The 21,366-nt window shown below is 44.2% G+C and overlaps 1 protein-coding gene across 1 annotated transcript; it reads right to left on the bottom strand.

The window, feature by feature from the left end:
• Nucleotides 1-505: 505 nt before the first annotated feature.
• On the bottom strand, nucleotides 506-18,935 carry JCHAIN (joining chain of multimeric IgA and IgM). Its single transcript, XM_083157905.1, has 4 exons — nucleotides 18,808-18,935; nucleotides 7,982-8,108; nucleotides 5,619-5,699; nucleotides 506-901 (listed from the first exon to the last, which is right to left on the bottom strand). Exons 1-4 carry the CDS (start codon nucleotides 18,866-18,868, stop codon nucleotides 703-705), a joined length of 468 nt encoding a protein of 155 aa, XP_083014031.1. The 5' UTR covers nucleotides 18,869-18,935; the 3' UTR covers nucleotides 506-702.
• Nucleotides 18,936-21,366: the final 2,431 nt, after the last annotated feature.

Raw genomic sequence — 21,366 nt, 5'->3', positions numbered from 1 at the left:
AGAGGGAACATTGCTCGTAAGTAATCAATAAAAATAATACAATCAATTAGGCGGGGGGGGGGGGGGGGTTTGGGGTGAGAACATGCAAACATTATTTTTGTGCCTAGGGGCCCCCTCATCGCTAAATCCACCCCTGCTCTTAGTGTGTATGGGGCTGTATGTAAGCAAGGTCACATTTGTTTAAGATCATTCTGTTAATTGCAGTATATCCAAATATATGTTTTACCTACAGGTATATTGATGGATCAGACATATGTAGCAGACTCCTTATTAAATGCAACATGCTCAACATATTTTTTATAGTAGTATTGAGGACATAGACGACAACTACAAATACAAATAACCTCTGGACATTTCACCAGCAAGGCTTTCTCAAGGCATCGCATGATCTGTCCTGTGGAAACACTATAAATACTAGATGTGTCAGCCTACCAGTATTATACTAGTTCACAAGCATATAAATACCCTTCACACATTGGTATAGACTAGAGCGTAAAAAAGATAATTAGTCAGAGTTGCTTAATTTATTTGCACATAAAACATATGGGTTGATTGCATGTCAAGCAAGGCTAAACATATAACATGTATTTGTGCAGCAAGTTATAACAGAAATACAAAAGCTTCAGCTAAGGTGTTTTTTTTTAAATATACATCCATCTTTTAGCTGGTTATTTGAGATACAATGCACAGTATACTATGTATCTACTCATAGCAGGACTCAGGAGTCAGTGCTACTTTCTTCATTATCGTCTTTCCACTGTAAGTAAATGGGACTTCATTTGTGTAGCACTTGTTTCTGTCATAAGTGTAGCAAACGTCATCAGATTTACTGCAACTGCCTTGAGAGACCAGAACTGGCTCACCAGCGATGTCCACTTCCACAGGATCACATTTTTGGCAACTACAATAATAACATAAATATACAGAGTTATACTAGTGATATAATAAAGCAGTTTATGGAGCAGCAGTTTTATTTCTCTTCATAAAATAGATACACCAAATAATTTGGGTTACAAATGGTACAAAGTGAAGTAAATTCAATAAATGTAACCTTCTAAGCCACGGGTGTCAAACACAAGGCCCGCGGGCCAAATCCGGCCCGCCAGACCTCGTCATGTGGCCCGCGCGAGGAGATAGCACGCAGGGCAGTGTGTCCCAGCTCCTGCCTAGGCCACCTCCTCTCACCCACCCCACCGCGGCCGCCTTACCTGTTCCTCCACTGTCGGCGGCCATGTTCCTGTAGGCACATATGTATGCGGCTAGGGTGGCCAATCCCGGGATCGGCGGGATCCCGGGATTTAGCCCCCAAAATGCCGGGATTTCAATCCCAGGATTGGAGATTCCAATCCCGGGATTTCGGGATTAGACTGCGCATGCGCAGTCTAATTCCGGACAGCGTCTGAGCACCCGCTCAGACGCTGCCCGGCTTCTCCCATACCCAGCGTGCGGCCTGCGCAGCGTGATGAGGTCAGCTGTCACGCTGCTCAGGCCACACAGCCGCCCACACGCCCAGCAACCCGGCTCAAAACACCTTATCAGTCCAGCACAGTGCACGCCCGCCCAGCTACCCAGCTACCCGCCCGCCCGCCCGCCCAGCTACCCGCCCGCCCAGCTACCCGCCCGCCCAGCTACCCAGCTACCCATCCAAGCTACCCGACCGCCTGCCGAGCTACCCGACCGCCCACCCAGCTTCCCGACCACCCGTCCGCCCCCCTGCCCAGCTACCCGACCTCCGGACATACACGGCTCCCAGCAACCCGGCTAGCAGACATACCTGCAGCTCACCTGGCTCCCAGCAATATCTGCACGCTCGCCCACCCACCCATCCAGCACCCGCAAATGTAAGTACTGTGAATGTGCAGGGTGGCCGGGGCGTTTTTTTCAAATTAGGGAAGCCAATCCCGGGATCCCGGGAATCCCGGGATTGAGCATTTTTCAATCCTGAATCCCAGGATTGAAAAAATGCCCCGGGATTGGCTTCCCTATATGCGGCTACAGAAACATGGCCGCCGGCCTCCACGGCTACGTGGAGGAGGGCCCGGCCGCCTGTTCCCTCTGATGCCCGGCAGTGACAGACACTGGGTGGGGACGTCATGACGATGACGCCGCCTGCCCATGCGTCTGTAGAAAAGTAGGAGCAGGCAGTGAAGCTGGACCGGGAGTCGGGGACAGTGTGGCCACAGCAAGCAGTGAAGAAAAGCTGGAAGCCGCAGCAGCTGCAGGACAGACGGAGAAACAGTAAGTGAGGATGAGGATCACACTCACAATAAAAAAAATATATATCTGCTGTTTCCTGAGGTGTCCCCGTGTATAATAATAATAATGCCATGACACCACAGGCTGCTCCTCCTGTATAATCATTTATGTGTCATGGCATTACTTTTATTATATTATACAGGGGGAGCAGTCTGTGGTGTCATGGCATTATTATTATACAGGGGGAGCAGCCTGTGGTGTCATGGCATTCATTTTATATTATACAGGGGGAGCAGCCTGTGGTGTCATGGCATTATAATTATACAGGGGGACCTACAGATACAACCGGCCCTTTGAGGGTGACCAAACTGCTGATGCGACCCCCGATGAATTTGAGTTTGACACCCCTGTTCTAAGCAATACAAGTAATTTGTAATTCATTATCACAGTCACATTCACTGTTGTGAAAAATGGGAAGAGATGGTGCAGACGGAATGCGTTCAGCATTCCATCGATTAGGAAGCAGGCGTTTACATAGAAACATAGAATTTGACGGCAGATAAGAACCACTTGGCCCATCTAGTCTGCCCCTTGTTTAAACATGTTACCTCAAACCATATTTGATCCTTATTTCTTTGTAAGGATAGCAATATGCCATGTTCTGTTGCTCCTCTTCCTGTGAAGAATGTCTCCCACCTGTACCTTGTTAAAACCCTTGATATATTTGAAAGTTTCTATCATGCCGCCCATTTCCCTTCTCTGCTCTAATTAGGAAGCAGGCGTTTACAATACCGACACCAACATCGCAACTACCACCTGCTCTGGAATCTCAACATCAATGAGGATGTCTTCCGGGATGCCGAACCTAAGGATGTATGTGTGGGTTGGGGTGTGTGTGTGTGTGGGGGGGGGGGGGTAGATATAGGCTGTGGGGAGAAGGGAGGCTGGGGTGAGGTTGGGAGGGGGTGGTGGTTAGGGTTAGGCACTTGGAATGGGGGCTTAGACTAAGGCTGTGGGTTGGGGGGTTTTGGTGACCAGGTATGGGGGATAGGCACTTGCGGAGGTGGGTTAGGGTCAGGCTGTAGAGGAAGTAGGTATAGGGGGCAGCGGGAGGGTAAATATACTTACTTACCCCTGATGGAATCCTTCCTTCAGGATGCCAGCATCAGTATTCTGAATGCCGGCATCCTAACCTCCAGTCATCCGTAGGTATCCCTTGCGGACTCCCTCCTGATTAGGAGAAATGGCAAGGACTTGTTTTCGGTAACTCACTATGTAGTAATGAATATTGCTCCAGCCTCACATGTAGAACTGTCTGTCCCTGAAATGGGTATCATACACCATAAAGAGTGAGGTTGGTTACTACCAACAGCAAGCAATCAGATTCATCCTCTTATTTTATATTGTATCCGATTGGTCGACAATGTCTAGCTTAACAGTAAATAGGTTGACCATTATTGGTCAACAGGCAATAGAGAGGAAATAGAGAGAAAGAGATAGATAGAGGGTATCAGGGAGATAGAGACACAGTGCCAGAGAGAGACTATGACACACAGGAGGGGGTGAAGTAGAAGTAGCACCTCTAGATCCAGACGCCTGCCCCTCGATCCCTCCACCCCGTTAAGTACACTAGTGTAATGGCCATCAAGTGGGCTATGCACCAGCCGCCAGGGTGTGTGCATGGATGACCTGTCATCTGACTCCCTGCTGCGCTCATTAAGGGTCCTGGGGAGGAGCTCTGTACCGCCCTCCCTCTGATGTCCCTGTACACACTGCTTCCGCATACATGCAATTGGTCCTTTTTAAAGGAGTCAACAAGGGCCCGCTGGGAATACAATGTCAGTGAGCACACAGCAAATGAAAACAGCAGCTGCAGCACCCTCTAGTCTGGTGCTCTACACAGCCGGCACTAAACCGCCTCTCACCTCCTTCTCTACCAGGAGCTAAAAGTGCCAGACCCCTAACTTGGTGCAGCACTGTACCACACAGCACTACCTAATTTAACAGAATTTTTTTTTTTCAAAAGGGTGCAGGCAGTGCCGCAATTATAGAGGATGCTGTCTGTCCAAGCCCCAGGGCCTCATAGCAGTTACATCCCATGCACCTTCTATAGTTAAGCCACTGCCTTTGTCTATTAACTGATAATAAATATTGGTGTCAGATTTACGCCCACCGTTCATTGTCCCTGAATCTTATTGATGCCCTGAGTGGCAAGTATATTTTGGCAAGAACAATGCTTTGCATCAAGGCCGTCTTAACAGCATTGTGGATCCTAGGCAAATCAATGCACTGGGGTCCATACTTAAGTAAAAAAAATCATAACTTACTGCAGTGTCTCTTCTCCTGCAATCAGTCATCCAGTAATTAGCATGCTTACAGCCATTAACTATTTGGCTATAGGCTGGTAGATAATGTTCCCCACCAGCTCTCTCAGCAATCTCCAGAGGCACTAGCAAATGCCTGCTCGAAGGCCCCTCAACTTGTGGGGTCCTAGGGCAGCTGCCCAGTAAGCCCATGTGTTAAGATGGCCCTGCTTTGCACACATAATACTTATGTACTCCATGAACTTCACAGGTATTTTCATGTTCTAGCTAAAATTTTTGTAGGAAAAAATGTGGGCATGAAAAGTTTGATCAGGAGAGAGGAAAATGCATAAATTTAAATGGATGAGTCTAGGGTTTCTCTGTTTCTAAGTGGCAGGTTATTGAGAGTCAGTGCATATGGATTTACAATAGAGTTACAGACACTTATGTTGATATGCATGGGAGAAGAAATCATCCACAAAATCACAGAATTATGGGAAATAAAATGTGTTCAGACATTTAGAAACAAAAATATTTAAGTTATACTGTATATCTGAGAGTTTGTAGAAGTTATTCATATACTTGTACTTAAGGTTTAGGGGGTATTTATCAAACCATGGAGAGCGTTAAAGTGGAGAGAAATAAAGCACTATCCAATCAGCTTCTAACTTTCAGACACAGCCAGTAAAGTTACATTTAGGAGCTGATTCTTGGCTCATACCAATATGAAAACAAAATAGTTACTTTTCGCTATATATCGCCTCAATTCAATGGTCATTATCAGGCTATGTGGGTGATAACACCGGATACGTGTTTTCGCGCGGGGGGGGGGGGGGGGGTAAAGGGTCTCTGGGAGCTGGTTATCAGAGATACTTTGCATACCTGAGACACACCAAGCATAATCCAATAAGCGACGGTATGTTCTGGCTAATTGGCTAGCCCCCAGGGGATCTACTAGCGGTAGAGATTTTCCACGTCTAATTTGATATCACCTTTAGTGCTTTTTTTTCGATCTTAAAACACAACCCAGTAAAATAACTAATGCACTATAAAAGGACTTGTATACTGCATATGTAGATTGTGTGTTCTGGTATTCCTCACAACTACTGTACAACTTACAGCTGTGAAAGCTTGTAGACAAAATTGGTTCTCAGTGGTGAAGTAGGATCGGAAATGTTCATTCTGGCTCTCATTGGAACCCTGCAGAGAAATAATATACAATGTCATGTGAAAAAAAAAAAAGAAAATTACATGGAAATTGGTTTACAGCCATTATATTACCATTATATCACAATTATATTACCATCCTCTATATGTTTTTTGCAAATAGTAGAATTGGAAATGAGTGCTGACTCATACTTGCTTTCAAATGTAATAAGATAATTTTTTTGTGGCCTTTAGCTCGAGCCTTCACTTTTAAAAGACCCTAGAAAATTTCAGATAAGATATGCAATTTCCCAAAAGATGTATTAATGTCAAAGTTATTTCTAATAAGTTTTTATTTTATGATTAATATTAAAATAGCTCATTAAGAACAATTTAGTTTGTTTTCCTTATTTTGTATGTATTATGAGTCACTGTAGTAATTGAAAAAAATTGGAAGCCTACTAATGAACATTTATTGAAATCTGATATTTGCTTCAGAGGGTTATTCAACCACATTCTAATATGTGGATTTAGGCGACAAAGGCTGCAGGGAGTGCCATGTGCTAAAAATAACACTGTCGGCTTTTGATCTGCTACTGTATCCAAAGATGTACTGTAGCATTGGATCGCCATTACAACCATAGGCAGGCATCGGCCAGCTGAGTAACCCTAGCACCATGCTTCCGCTGCCGAGGCCAGAAGACACAGTTACTGGCCTCTACACTAAGATGCCTCACTTTTGTGTAAAGGTCGCGATCTCCACCCCCACAATGTGTCCGTGCCGTATGCGCACCTTGGCTCCAGCAAAGATGTAGTCAACATGCACATGCAGATGCACCTATTGAACCCAGGTCCAATTCAGGCCCTTAGTACCATCCTATTAAATTGAATACAAGTTTATCATATTACACTATATTTTGCAGCAGCTTCTTTTATTTTATTATACTAATTTGCACGTATCTAAGACTGTGACAGTGGATGTGAGGGCCTTTTACACTTTTTTATCTCTTGACCTTATATCCCAATGAAAATTGTACAATAAAAAATAACTTTTAATTTTTATATCTTAAAATGGCGATATATAAAAGAATCGTTGTGATTGTTTTTCGGTAAAAACATTCACAACGATTGATTTGGAATGTGCATAAATCCAGTCTGCATTTATTAGTGATTCAAGAGATATTGGGGTTCACTAAGCAGGAAAAATCTTTTTCCTTTTTATCTTTACCTTGTCTTCTACCCATGTATGTTATGTGTTCTTTTATATATCGCCATTTTAAGATATAAAAATTAAAAGTTATTTTTTATTGTACAATCTTCTTCTCTTTCTTAAGTGCGCCGCACTCATGACAGCCTTTTCTTTTCTCTAAAAATTATGTCCAATTTCTGTCTTGTGGCAGCACACCCCACGATAAAAACTCAGTGAGTCCTAAAAACTAAACAAGGGGTTATTCAATATATACAATTATTTACCTACCTGTGCGATTGGAAAAAAGTTTCTTTGTGTGTCTTATATCCCAATGAGCATTCAATACTTAGGGCGGGATGTACTAGGGCAGGATGTACTAAGCCAAAAATTCGGTAAAACCACAGTTTTAGCGTATTTTCATATGTACTAAAACCCCGCCGCCACATTACCGCAGGGCAGGGTATCGCAACCTTTGGGTGGCGATACCCTGTAGAAGCCTATGGGCTTCTTTTCGCCATCTGACACCTCCGCTGTAAACCCGCCGCCTCCGCCGACCCCCCTCTCCCCCTCCCCCTGGTTTACCTTGCTGCAGGTCCTCCTGGACCTGGAAGGTAAACCCCTCCTCCCCCTAGCAAGGCAGCCGGACGTCCTTCCAGTTGCAGGGGGGAGGAGGAGGCGCCGGGGACAGCCACACTGAGCTGTCCCGGCATGAGGGGAGCAGGAAGTGGCAGGGAGGTGACAGAGACCCCCCGCACACCACAGTACAGGTATCGCGGGGGGGGGGGGCCTCCGTCACTGCACCGCGATGCCAGCCGCATATGTTAGTACATATGTGCTGGCATTGTGGCGGCCGGGCAGCGATGTATATTAATACATCCCGCCCATAGGGCATTGGATTTGCATTGGCATACGTGAATGGCACATTACATCAACCATAGAATTCAAGGTCAATAAATGTAATCGAAATATAAGTACTCACTGCTTTAGCACATTGCATCCATTTTGAACTAGATGCGATCTAGTCCAAAACGCACGTTGCGCATCGTGGCAGCTTAAGAGTGTGGTGGTAAGTATGTACACAATGTATTAACAAAACATTGAACGCATGAGTTCTTATCATTAAGATTTAATCCAGTGCAACACTCACTTTATTTCAATATTTCTTTCCAAAATTTCCTTGTTGTCTTCTGTCTTGACAAATCTAGAGGTCACCTTCACACATTTGCACTTGTTGTCCACCAACACATGTTGCTGGTCCTCATAAGTATACTGGCCTGTAAATACAACGTTTATGCTTATTTCTATACAAGGATACATAAGAATTAGACATTCTTACAGACATGACACTGGATGATCAGTATTTTACGAAGCACAGTATTATTATTCTCCATTCATTTCCTAGTATGCCATCCTAGCAGATCCGCCTCCCCCTGTCTTACACATTATGTAAAGCATTGTCATGTAATAACCTGGTAAAAGAACCCACTGGGTGACAAGCTCTCACAAAGGGCAATAAATACTCACATGCAGGGCCGCCGACAGGGGGGTGCTGTGGGTACAGCTGTCCCGGGCCCCGGCCTCTGGAAGGGCCTGGGCAGCTCATTTTGCCCACAGCAACCCTCCGCTGTGTGCTGCCTGTGCTGCGTTTGGTCTCAGTAGGTCCCAAAGTACAGCCTGGCTTCTTCAATGTAGGAAACCGGAGGCCAATTAAAATGCTGTCCTGGCTTTTGAGCTAATCAGAGCTCATTTACCATTCGCCAATCAGAGCAGCTGATTGGCTCACCTGCTGGTGCTGCATTTTAATTGGCCGCCGGCATCCTGCATTGAAGAAGCCAGGCTGTGCTTCGGGACCTGCTGAGTCGGCAAGTGAAGTGGGGGAGAGACAGGAAATCAAAATTCCTGGTGGCAGCCCTGCTCACATGCCTTATTAAAGTTAATAGAACCTACCAATACTGATTAAAGTCTGGGATCAGAGCCAAATTTAGTCCACGTGGGGCCCTAGACAAGATACTGATTTGAAGCCCCCCCCCCCCCCTCTCTCAAACAATCCATAGAACCATATTTTTGTTACTGATCGTAGGCAGCATCACAAAAATATCCGAGTGCATGCAGTGTCTACCAATAAATGCTCACTTGCTTTTGGCATTATTATTAGTGGGTTTTATTAGCCCAAGGCTTAGGGACCCCCCCCCCCCACACACACACACACACACACTTCATCCCCTTGCAGTTGTTCGTGGGAGGCATGCTTATCGGTGCCTCCCAAACTATTTTTAATGCTGCAAACTGCTAAGATAATATAAAGAAAATAAATATGACACAGAATATGTGTCATAGGTATATTCTTTGTATTACAGTATCTTAAACAGTATCTCCCCTGCCTCCATTGCCCTGAAATAGATATGTACAGTATTGGGGCATTAGTGATCATTTTAGATCAGCAGGGAGGAAGTGCAAGTTAAGTGTATTTATGTATATAGTTATATGCAAATATAACATATTGAATAAATTATCTTAAGGAATTATACCAAGTTACGTATAGTTTTATGTACAATTTTTAACTTTTATGTCAAATTCGATGCAAAAAGTAATTCATGTAACAATCTTCAGAGATTGCCTCCTACAGGATGAAATGACATAGGCAGCCTTTGTAATATTCAGCTTCAGCAAACTGGTCGGTTCCGGTATCGAATCGCAAATCATGACCGATGGTTGTGATGGTGATTTGAGGCTTTGTCTTAAGAAGCAGCACTTGGATCCTCACTAATGCTAACAGGAGGAGTCTCCAACAGATGCCTCCTGATGCATTAGAGTTTTATATTATCGGAAATTGTACAGCTGCTTCCATGAGGCTGTGCAATTCCATACTTTATGGTAGACATCATATGGTTGACATGCACAATGTTGACGTAGACAGAGTCAACACAAGCAAAATGTCTACATTAACCCCTTCCTGACAGAGCCAGTTTTTGCGTTCCTGACAGAGCCCTTTTTTTCAAATCTGACATGTCTCACTTAAGTGGGGATAACTTTTTTTTGCTTTTACTTATCCCAGTGATTTTGAGATTGTTTTTTCGTGACACATTGTACTTCAAATTAGTGGTAAATTTGGGTCGATACAGTCTGTGTTTTTTTGTGAAAAATACCAAAATGTCGTAAAAAAATGGAAAATTTAGCAATTTGCAAAATGTTAAATTTTCTGCTTGTGAGACAAATAATCATACCACTCAAAATAGTTAATAACTAACATAGACCATATGTCTACTTTATGTTGACATCATTATTTCAACTTCCTTTTAATTTTTTTGGACACTAGGAGGCTTACAATATGAATAGCAAATTCTCAAATTTTCAAGAAAATTTCAAACACTGATTTTTTTAGGGACCAGTTCAGTTCTGATGTGACTTTGAGGGACTTGTATGTGAGACACCCCCATAAATGATACCATTTCAAAAACTGCACCCCTCACAGTATTCAAAACAGCATTTTGGAAGTTTGTTAACCCTTTAGGTGTTTCACAGGAATTAAAACAAAGTGTAGGTGAAATTTCAAAATTTCATTTTTTTTGCAGATTTGCAATTTTAATACATTTTTCTAAGGAACACAGTACATTTTACTAGAGAAATGTGACTAAAAATTGATTCCCCCAATTCTTTTGTTTTCATAAATATCCTATATGTGGCCCTAGTGTGCACGTTGACCAAACCACAGGCTTCATAATAGAAGGAGCACCTACTTGATTTTGGAGCCTCCTTTTTATGAGATTATTTTTTAGGCACCATGTAGGTTTCTAGGCACCATAAGATGCTAAAAGTTAGGAACCCCCCCACAAGTGACCCCATTTTGCAAACTACACCCCTCAGGGAATTCATCTAGGGGTATAGTGTACATTTCAAACCCCCAGGGGTTTCACCAATTTTGATACAAGTGGGCAGTGAAAATGAAAAATTACATTTTTTTACACAAAAATGCAGTTCTGGCTCAAAATTTTTCATTTTCAGAAGGTATGAGGGAGAAAAAGCACCCCAAAATATGTGCACCAATTTCTCCCGAGTACGGCAATGCCTCACATGTGACCAAAAAATACCAGTTGGGTGCATGGCAGGACTCAGAAGGGAAGGAGTGATTTTTGGATTTTGCAGCTCAGATTCTGGTGGAATTTTGGTGGGTGCTATGTCGCATTAGCAAGACCCCCCAAGCACCAATACAGTGGAACCCCCCCACAAGTGACCCCATTTTGCAAACTACACCCCTCAGGGAATTCATCTAGGGGTATAGTGTACATTTCAAACCCCCAGGGGTTTCACCAATTTTGATACAACTGGGCAGTGAAAATGAAAAATTAAATTTTTTTACACAAAAATGCAGTTCTGGCTCAAAATTTTTCATTTTCAGAAGGTATGAAGGAGAAAAAGCACCCCAAAATCTGTGCCCCAATTTCTCCCGAGTACGGCAATGCCTCACATGTGACCAAAAAATACCAGTTGGGTGCATGGCAGGACTCAGAAGGGAAGGAGTGATTTTTGGATTTTGCAGCACAGATTTTGGTGGAATGAATGGTGGGTGCTATGTTGCACCAATACAGTGGAACCCCCCCACAAGTCACCCCATTTTGCAAAGTACACCCCTCAGGGAATTCATCTAGGGGTATAGTGTACATTTCAAACCCCCAGGGGTTTCACCAATTTTGATACAAGTGGGCAGTGAAAATGAAAAATTACATTTTTTTACACAAAAATGCAGTTCTGGCTCAAAATTTTTCATTTTCAGAAGGTATGAAGGAGAAAAAGCACCCCAAAATATGTGCCCCAATTTCTCCCGAGTACGGCAATGCCTCACATGTGACCAAAAAATACCAGTTGGGTGCATGGCAGGACTCAGAAGGGAAGGAGTGATTTTTGGATTTTGCAGCTCAGATTCTGGTGGAATTTTGGTGGGTGCTATGTCGCATTAGCAAGACCCCCCAAGCACCAATACAGTGGAACCCCCCCCACAAGTGACCCCATTTTGCAAACTACACCCCTCAGGGAATTCATCTAGGGGTATAGTGTACATTTCAAACCCCCAGGGGTTTCACCAATTTTGATACAACTGGGCAGTGAAAATGAAAAATTAAATTTTTTTACACAAAAATGCAGTTCTGGCTCAAAATTTTTCATTTTCAGAAGGTATGAAGGAGAAAAAGCACCCCAAAATCTGTGCCCCAATTTCTCCCGAGTATGGCAATGCCTCATATGTGACCAAAAAATACCAGTTGGGTGCATGGCAGGACTCAGAAGGGAAGGAGTGATTTTTGGATTTTGCAGCTCAGATTCTGGTGGAATGTTGGTGGGTGCTATGTGGCATTAGCAAGACCCCCGAAGCACGGTGAAATGATGAACCTAATAATCCATAGATGTGTGGTATATTTTAAAACACTCCTTTATACATAGGCCGGGTTTGTCGGGGCAAGTTTCACAGTGGAAAATAGTTTCCTTTCTTATTCCCTTTTTATAGCAAACTTTGCACCTTTTTTGTGTCCTGCCCTTTCTTGCAGTGGAGGGGATTTCGTTCGGAAAATGCTGCCCTGGTACAATACGGGGGCCAGTACTAGAAGTACTGGGGCCCTCTGCCTGCTGGTTCCCAAATACTAGGCCCTTTATGACTTCCTCTTGAAAGTGCATAAATGTCCCCCTCTGGCCGGTAGAACGGAATAGCACGTAAGCGTTATACAGTGCCATCTGGATGATATACACGGCCAGCTTCTTGTACCAGATTTTTGTTTTCCGCAGGGCACTGTACGGCTTCAGTACCTGATCTGAAAGATCCACTCCGCCCATGTACCTATTGTAATCCAGGATACAATTAGGTTTTGAGGTGTGGGTACTGGTACCTCGTACAGGGACGGAGGTGGTACTGTCTCTGTGAATTGTTGTCAGTATAAGGACATCCCTCTTGTCCTTATATTTGACCAACAACATATTTTCGGTGCATATTCCCCTGCTTTCACCCCTTCTCATTACTTGGGCAATGTGCGTTTTTGGGAGGCCTCTTTGGTTCTTGCGCACAGTACCGCAAGCTGCTGTACCTCTTGAACCAAGGGCCTTAAACAGGGGGATGCTAGTGTAAAAGTTATCCACATAGAGGTGATAACCTTTATCCAGGAAGGGGTGCACTAAATCCCAGACAATTTTTCCACTAACACCTACGAGGGAGGGGGGGCATTCTGGCGGTTCAATTCTTGAATCCTTCCCTTCATATACCCTAAACCTGTGAGTGTACCCTGAGGTGCTTTCACACAGCTTATACATTTTTATGCCATACCTTGCCCTCTTACTGGGAAGGTACTGGCGGAATTTAACCCTTCCTTTAAAATGTATAAGGGACTCGTCTATGCAAATGAATTTATCTGGGATGTACATCTCTTCAAATTTGGCACTGAAATGATCAATGACCGGCCTGACTTTGAATAGCCGGTCAAAGGTGGGATCATCTCTGGGTGGGCACTGTGCATTATCGTTGTAATGCAAAAATTTAAGGATCGTCTCAAATCGAGCCCGGGGCATGGCCATACGGTAAAATGGGGTGCTGTACAGAACATCTGTACTCCAATATTGCCTAATTTCTGGCTTTTTTACTATGCCCATATGAAACACCAGACCCCAAAACGTCATCATCTCTACTGCATCTACAGGGGTCCACCTAGCAAATGATGACGTGGGGTTTTGAGCAATAAACTGCTGGGCATATAAATTAGTTTGGTCCACCATTAAATTTATAAAATCATCAGAGAAAAATAATTTGACAAAGTCAATTTCTCTGAGACCTGTGGAATCAAATTGGATTCCTGGCATGGCCAAAAACTCAGGAACCTGGGGCTCAAAATTGTCTGGTGGTGGGGTCCATACGAGATCAATTATTGGGGGGGGGGGTCTCAGCTGCTCTACGGGGGCGTCTTTGAGGGGGTCCCTCATCACCAGAGGAGGAAGAGGAGCTTAAGGCGAATCCTTCAAATTCCCCGCTTGCATCACTGGCTGTGTCAGAGTCAGAAGCAAGCATGGCATATGCCTCCTCCACTGAATACATTCTTCTGGATGACTGGGATGACATTTGGGATGACATTTGGGATGACATTTGGGATGCCATTTTTATTTTTGTGTTACTGGTAGTGAAATGTTTCAACACGTGTATAGTGTAGGGGGGGGGGTACAAACTTTATTTCAACCAGGGGGGTATGTAGTGTGTAGTGTGTATGTAGTGCAGAAAAAAAAATACTTTATACAAAAAAAAAAAATGAAGGGGTTAAAAAAAAAAAAAAAATTGAAGGGGTTAAAAAAAAAAAATTGAAGGGGTTAAAAAAAAAAAAAAAAAAGGTCCTGCGCCAAAAATTGAGCACAGATGTTGGTCAGTAACGTCCGTCACTGAACAGCGCTCAAAGGCAACAGGAATTTGATCAAAAAAAAAAAAAAAATAGATCAACCCTGTGCCGAAAAAGATGATCAGTGATGTACGTCACTGATCAGCGCACAGCGGCCACAGGACACCCCCAAAATCACAGTGTGTGTAAAAAAAAAATTAAAAAAAGACCCCACAGCACACACAAAAAAAAAAAAAGTTAATCAGTGATGCGACACTGATTACCAGTGAGGGGCAGCAGGTGCACAACCTTTGGTGCAACTGACAGTGCAACTGGCAGGTATATATAAAAAAAAAAAACCTCTGCACCCCTAAAAAGTTGCTGATCACCTCAGATATAGTGATCAGCACAAAAGGCGGGGGCAGCAGACACAAAATTTAGCACTCTCTATCACTCTCTGTCACTATCTCTCTCTATCTCTCTATCTCTCACTATCTATCACTCTATGACACTGCAGCAGCAGCACTGACAGTTATATATATGAAAAATAACCCCTGCACCCCCAAAAAGTTGCTGGGGGTGCACAAAAGGGGGGCAGCAGACACAAAATATAGCAGTCTCTATCACTCTCTGTCACTATCTCTCTCTATCTCTCTATCTCTCTATCTCTCACTATCTATCACTCTATGACACTGCAGCAGCAGCACTGACAGGTATATATATATATAAAAAATACCCTGCGCCCCCAAAAAGTTGCTGATCAGTTAATTTATACTGATCAGCACAAAAGGGGGGGCAGCAGTCAGTTATATAAAAAATATATAGCACGATCTGTCACTATCTCTCTATCTCTCTCTATCTCTCTCTCTCTATCTCTCTCTATCTCTCTATCTATAACTCTATTACACTGCAGCAGCACAAAATATAGCACTCTCTGTCACTAGGCCTCTCTATCTCTCTCTCTCTATCTCTCTCTCTCTCTAACTCGATGACACTGCAGCAGCACAACACAGCACAACACAGCACAGGATGTCACAAGATGAAGCAAGATCCCAAGCAGTGATCAGGTAAGTATTGAGCAAGGTTCTGGTCAGTAAATGGCGACAGCTGGGCACGGTGACCGCACTGCACGCTATTCCAGACCGGAATGGCGTCTGCAGTGTAGTCCCCGTTAGTTTAAACCCCCCTCCATGGCTGTGATTGGTCCGTCGGTCCGACGGACCAATCACGGCCTTTGGGGGCGGGCGGGGTGAGGTGGGGTGACACCAGTGTCACCCTTACACCCCGCGGTGATTGGTGCTGTACTTTACAGCACCAATCACCTCCGATCCCGTGTCACCGGCGAACGTTATTCGCCGGTGACACAGAAAACGCTGTAATTGGCTGTTCACACTGAACAGCCAATCACAGCGATCGCCGACGGGGGGGCTGCATCGCAGCCCCCCCCTGGGCATGCAGGGACATGTCTGCTGTCAGGGACAGCAGACATCGTCCCTCTGTCACTGCGTCTCTAGACGCAGTGACAGTTAGAAGTCATGACGTATATATACGTCATGTGTCGGGAAGTACTTCCCGGCCATGACGTATATATACGTCAAATGTCGGGAAGGGGTTAATATATCATTTTTTTGGTGTCATTTTATAGATTTCATAACATGGACTCCAAATAAGTGTGCCTCGTCCCCTCATATGGCTCACTTCACTCACCATACTCTCCATTACTGATGCGCTCAGCGCACACATCGCCATTCACAGTTGACATGGATGGTTAAGTATGAAAAAATTCTAAAAAATAAAAAATCTAAAAAACTCCTCTCTACCTTTTCTTGTGTCAACCATTGCTTGTGTTTTGCCCGTATGGTGTCATATGGTGTTTTGCCCATATGGTCTCAACCTAGATACTATCAAGCTGTTGAATGGATACCTTCCATACAAACATGAATCAGGCCCATTGTGCAGCACATGTAAAGCAAATGTCGCAGCTACAGTCATTCTAGAAGGATATTGATTTGTGTAATGTAGAGGGTCCAAAGCAAGATCCTCAAGTTACCCAAATGGTTCAGGTTTTAAGAATATTCATGATGATCATATGTGAGTCATTTTGATTTAAGTACAGTATCTGTGCCTAGCCATGGATATCCTTAAATTCTGGACAGTTGTGTATCCTTTGAGTGACAACTTCTCTGTGAGAGATGTGCTAAAAATGCCAGCATCGCTCACATTTGTTATATAAACTCAAAATAAAAATGTGGGTACTTGTGTATTATCACGGCGGCTGATTTTGTATAAATCGCATACGATATCACATACAATTTGCGGCCGATTTGCCGCGATTTCCTGTCTAACCAAGTCAGGCCAAAGCGTGGCGAGCGCGTCCTCCCAACCTGTTCATACCCCCACTATCCACATTGGCGTGGAGTTGATTTTATAAAGCGTGGCGATCGCAGCTGGCCACCGAGCCCGAAGCATGACGATCGCAGCAAATCCCCGCGAGGGGACGTGGAAAACCATCCCGAAGCGTGGCGAGCGCAGCAAGCCCCAAGAGGGTACCCGGAATACATGTCAAGTAATCCGTGTCCGCTCGCCGCGCTTCGGGATCGTTTTCCGCTGCGCTCACCACGCTTCGGGCTCTATAATATATCAAATTCCGGTGTAAATGCCTTCCCCATTTGTTTGTTTCAAATTATTTTAGTTATACCACAGATACATGGACAAATGTTTTTTCTGCTGTTGTAAACTGCACAGAAGCAAGTTAAGATTAAAAACCTTGCGTGAAATTTAATAGGATGTGAGATTCAGAAAGTGAGAGATGTGGTAAGAAATCTCCTGTTTTTTTTAAAGCAGCAATCATTTACACTTCAAAATGCAGTGTAAATGATTGCCGCTTAAAAGAAAAAACTGGAGATTTCTTACCAAATCTCTCACTTTCTGAATCTCACATCTTAATTAAATTTCCCCCCATAATTTGTCATAAAAGTAATATATGCTAAATGCAATACAGAAATGAAACTAGCTCCATTCAGTAAATCTATAGAGTTCATCCATGTGAAAAATGTGAATGTAAATTTCTCTCTAGCTTATTCGTTGTCCTGTCATATGACCTAATTCAGACTGGAATGCAAAGCACATTTTTTTTCTAATGGACAAAACCATGCTGCACTGCAGGCGGGGCAAATGTAACGCATACCTCCCAACTTTCATAAGATTAGAATAGGGACGAGCGTCCGGAAAGGGGGTGTGGTGTATGCAAATGAGGGTGCGGCTTATGCAAATTAGGTCGCGCCCTCGTTTTCGGTCGCGAATAGACGCTGTGCGCATGCGCACAGCGTCTATTCTGTGAGATTGGGGGGGACTCCCAACTCCCCCCCCCCCCCCCGCATCGTGACACTGCCGGCCGCGGGAGGGACGCGGGAAGGTCCCCAAAAATCGGGACGTTCCCGCTTTTAGCGGGACAGTTGGGAGGTATGGTAACGTGCAGAGAGAGTTAGATTTGGGTGGGGTGTGTTCAAACTGAAATCTAAATGGCAGTGTAAGAATAAAGCAGCCAGTATTTACCCTTCACAGAAACAAAATAACTCACCCAAATCCAATATCTCTGTACATGTTACATTTGTCCCACATACAGTGCACATGGTTTTGTCCATTAGAGGAAAAATATGCTGTGCGATCCAGTTTGAATTGGGCTCAGTGTATTTTGTTCTACAAAGTTTTCTTAAATAAGGTTTCCAAATAGCATTCTATTAGAGTAAACCTAGCATTCAAGAATTGATTTGGTCCTTAGTTTATCTGTCATTATTATAATCCAGTGGTTCCCAAACTCAAGGCCTCCCAACAGTCCAGGTTTCAAGGGTATCCATACTTGTGCACAGATGGTAATATCAAATTGACTTAGGTACTATTCCATCTGTGCTTCACATGTCTGTACTTAAAACCAGGACTGTTAGGGTGACTTGATGACTGAGTTTGGGTCACTATCTATTCTCAGTGAATGCTGTATTTTACTTTGCCTTACTTTATATTAATGATAAAAATCGTTATGGGTGAAATCAGTGCTTAAAAGAATGACAGTGATATAACCAATGGTGGTTTTTACCTATGGGCTGCAGCCCCCCCAGGTAAAATCCACCTCTGTGTGAAGCCAGAAGTAGTCTGTGAGGCTGCTCTGGCTTCACTGTGACCGTCCTCTTGGAAGTCCGACCTGCCAGTCACCCAAGGCAGTCCCATTGGGAGGTGTTGCCTCCCTTCGGGATGCCTCTATGGGCTGCTGTGGGGGCAGCCCATAAAACAGGTTCTGTGCATGTGCAGTACCGAGGATGATAATGTGCATACGCGGGACCCGGGACCATGAATATGCTTCTATTGATTGCAGCCAAAGTAGCACATAGAGGTGACCGCAGCGGGGGTTTTGACTTGCAGCAGAGATCAACAGGCATCGGCAGTGGGGATCAGCAGGCACTGGCATCGGGGATAAGTAGCGGCAGCAGCAGAGGGGGGGGGGGAGGGGCGGCATCGTGCCAGCCCCCTTCCTCCACAGAAGTAAGAGCCAATATAAATTATATTAATTACATACTAGTGTTACTCTAAGCATAGCTTTTCTGATTTATGAATTAATTGTACAAATTCCTATGTCACCTACCTGTTACATATACAGCAAACAGCAACACGGCAGCTGCAGATAACAAACTGTACTTGTCCATTCTTCCTCTCCTCTTTCTTATGAGAATGTCCAGGTGGGTCTGGGCTCCTATAAAAAGGGGGTGGGGCCCTTTCTGAAACTGTTTGTTACTTAAAAAAGCATCTTGGTTGGTTTCAGTACGATCACAGATGTTATGTACTTGGTTTGCAAGGAGCGCATTTCTGCAGAATACCAAAACTCTAAACATTGTTAAAGCCACAGTGTCTGTTAACAAAATATTTACTTGGGTATCAGTATTGTTATTGCAAGACAGGAAGATCGTGGTAGCATGGCTTTAATGCAAAAATCCCCTCTTACTATGTTCTTGTTTTACAAAGACAGCTCTGCAGGTGCAAATGATTAGATAGATAGATAGATAGATAGATAGATAGATAGATAGATAGATAGATACTGAATTGTTTAAAAAGCAGCCTTTCCTTAGTACATTGCTGCTCTACCATTTTTTTTACTATAAGCGTTTCTCCAATAGCAGGACCAGATCCCACCCCCATAGACCATTCTTGGCTTTAGATGACTGTATGGCAAATATATGAGCAAATGCAGAGTGCACCCTTTAAACAAGTTGGACAACTCAATTCTAGCCAGTCTAGGCTGTTTAACTATAATCGGGAGACAAGGAGTTTATTTACTTATTTAGCACCTTCTAAGATAAGATAATAGATCAGTGGAAGCTTTAGAAGTGGGCAGGGTTGCCTACTTTTTAGCTACCCTCTCCTGGAGTGAGGGCAGCCAGTTCCTTGATATAGGGGGATGGGCCGCTGAAGGGAGGGAAAAGAGGTGGGATGGGGCGGAGCTACAGGGAAACATCGTGTTTTGGAAGCACGGCCAGCATAATCGCGCCCTCATGGCCACAGCACCGGCGTCATGCAATGCCGGTATTTCAGGCATTGAGCAGTGGGTGGTGGGGCTACAATAACGCGATGCACATCATTTAGTTCCATGGACCCCCCAGCCGATGGAGGGCCACAGGACAGATTCATTTAGGCTTGTCCCACCACTTTACAGGGGGGCCAGGAGGGGTCTCAATTTCTGGGACCCTCCCAGCCATTCTGGGAGGGTAGGCAACCCTGAAAGTGGGGCTGTAGCACAATCCAAAATTCAAATAGGGGAGCTTATATGATGTACAGTATAACCAGTTTAAGAGCGTAACCACTGACAAAGTGACAACAGCTCCTGGTTAGTTAACATAGGGCTGGTGGCTTTAAAGGGTGGGGGTGGAGCACAAAGCAGATTATGTAAATCAGGCCTGGCCAACCTGTGGCTCCCAACATACCATACCACAGTTTTGTTATTAGGGAATGTTAAAACGGTGGCAAGACATTCTGGGACTCATAGTTTCACAACAGCTGGAGAGCCACAGGTTGAACGGGGCCAAACATGAAAATCTTTGCTTTTGGAATTCGGTACATAGGAATGAGATCTTTGTCCCCTTGATAAAAATGGGCACTGAGATTCCAGCACTGATTGGCATTCTGCAGGGTTCTGTGAAATTGCATGTATGAGGCTATTACATACCTCCCAACTGTCCCGCATTTCACAGGAACGTCACAGTTTTTGGGGATGCTCCTGCGTCCCATTCGGGGACGGCAGTGTCCAACGTTGGGGGGGGGGGGGGAGGAGGGGCATGAATGCGCACAGGGTCTATTCCTGCAGTCAGAGGGGCTAGGCATACCCCCACAGCTGTGAAAATAGGGGTGTGGCCTTGTGGCAGTGCCACAAGTACAGGCATCACCCCCTTCACACTAGACTGTGCCTCCAAAATGTTGCCGCTCACTGTCCAACCTTGCAGACATCAAATGTTAGGAGGTATGCTATTAGTGTGGGGCTGCTGCGAAGTCCAAAATTCAAATAGGGGAGCCAGTCCAACTGCCAGTGATGGATTCAGTGTGGGGCGTGACAGTTGGCCCTCTAGCTGTTGTGAAAAAAAGTCCCATCATGCCTTGCCACAAATGTGCTATTAGGGAATGCTAATACTATGGCAAGGCATGCTGGGTATGTAATTTCACAACAGCTGGAGGGTCACAGCTCGGACATGCCTGATATAAGGTAAACATTACAGGTCATTATGATAAAAATGTTTGCTTGGCAATTTCACACCTATCTCAACAAATTCACTTTCAAACCTTTCAATCTGTAACATTTAGGGTATATTTTTTGAAGATTCATTCAATGACAACAACAGTTGACTGTACTCTAGGGACAATCATAAATGAGGTTTAAAGAAATAGATGCACAGGCTGATTGAAAAGCAATGAGACTGTGGTATATATTCATACGATGTCGAAACTGCCATCTTGACGAAAAGACGGCAGTTTTTTACATAAATAGATCAGAAAGGGTTCCAATCTATTCAAACAGACAAAAAAAGGAGAGATAAGTCGCACAGGAAAATTATTTTAATAATTAATCATGAGACCCCCATATTGAATGACTGTACTGATTTCATACTGACATGGTGAGGGTGTGCTACCACTGGACACTAAATAATGCAATTGAAAG

The sequence above is a fragment of the Crinia signifera genome, chromosome 1 (assembly GCF_055691185.1).
Source record: "Crinia signifera chromosome 1, ASM5569118v1, whole genome shotgun sequence".
Lineage (NCBI taxonomy): Eukaryota > Metazoa > Chordata > Amphibia > Anura > Myobatrachidae > Crinia > Crinia signifera.
The sequence above is the reverse complement of the archived record's forward strand: the minus strand, read 5'-3'. Positions and strand labels throughout refer to the sequence as shown.

Coding starts and splice junctions, on each gene's coding strand:
- JCHAIN (XM_083157905.1), bottom strand. CDS start 18,868: ATGGACAAGTACAGTTTGTTATCTGCAGCTGCCGTGTTGCTGTTTGCT. Junction 5,700..7,981: donor GAAAGAAATATTGAAATAAA/GTGAGTGTTGCA, acceptor ATTTCTCTGCAG/GGTTCCAATGAGAGCCAGAA. Junction 902..5,618: donor GTCTACAAGCTTTCACAGCT/GTAAGTTGTACA, acceptor TTATTATTGTAG/TTGCCAAAAATGTGATCCTG.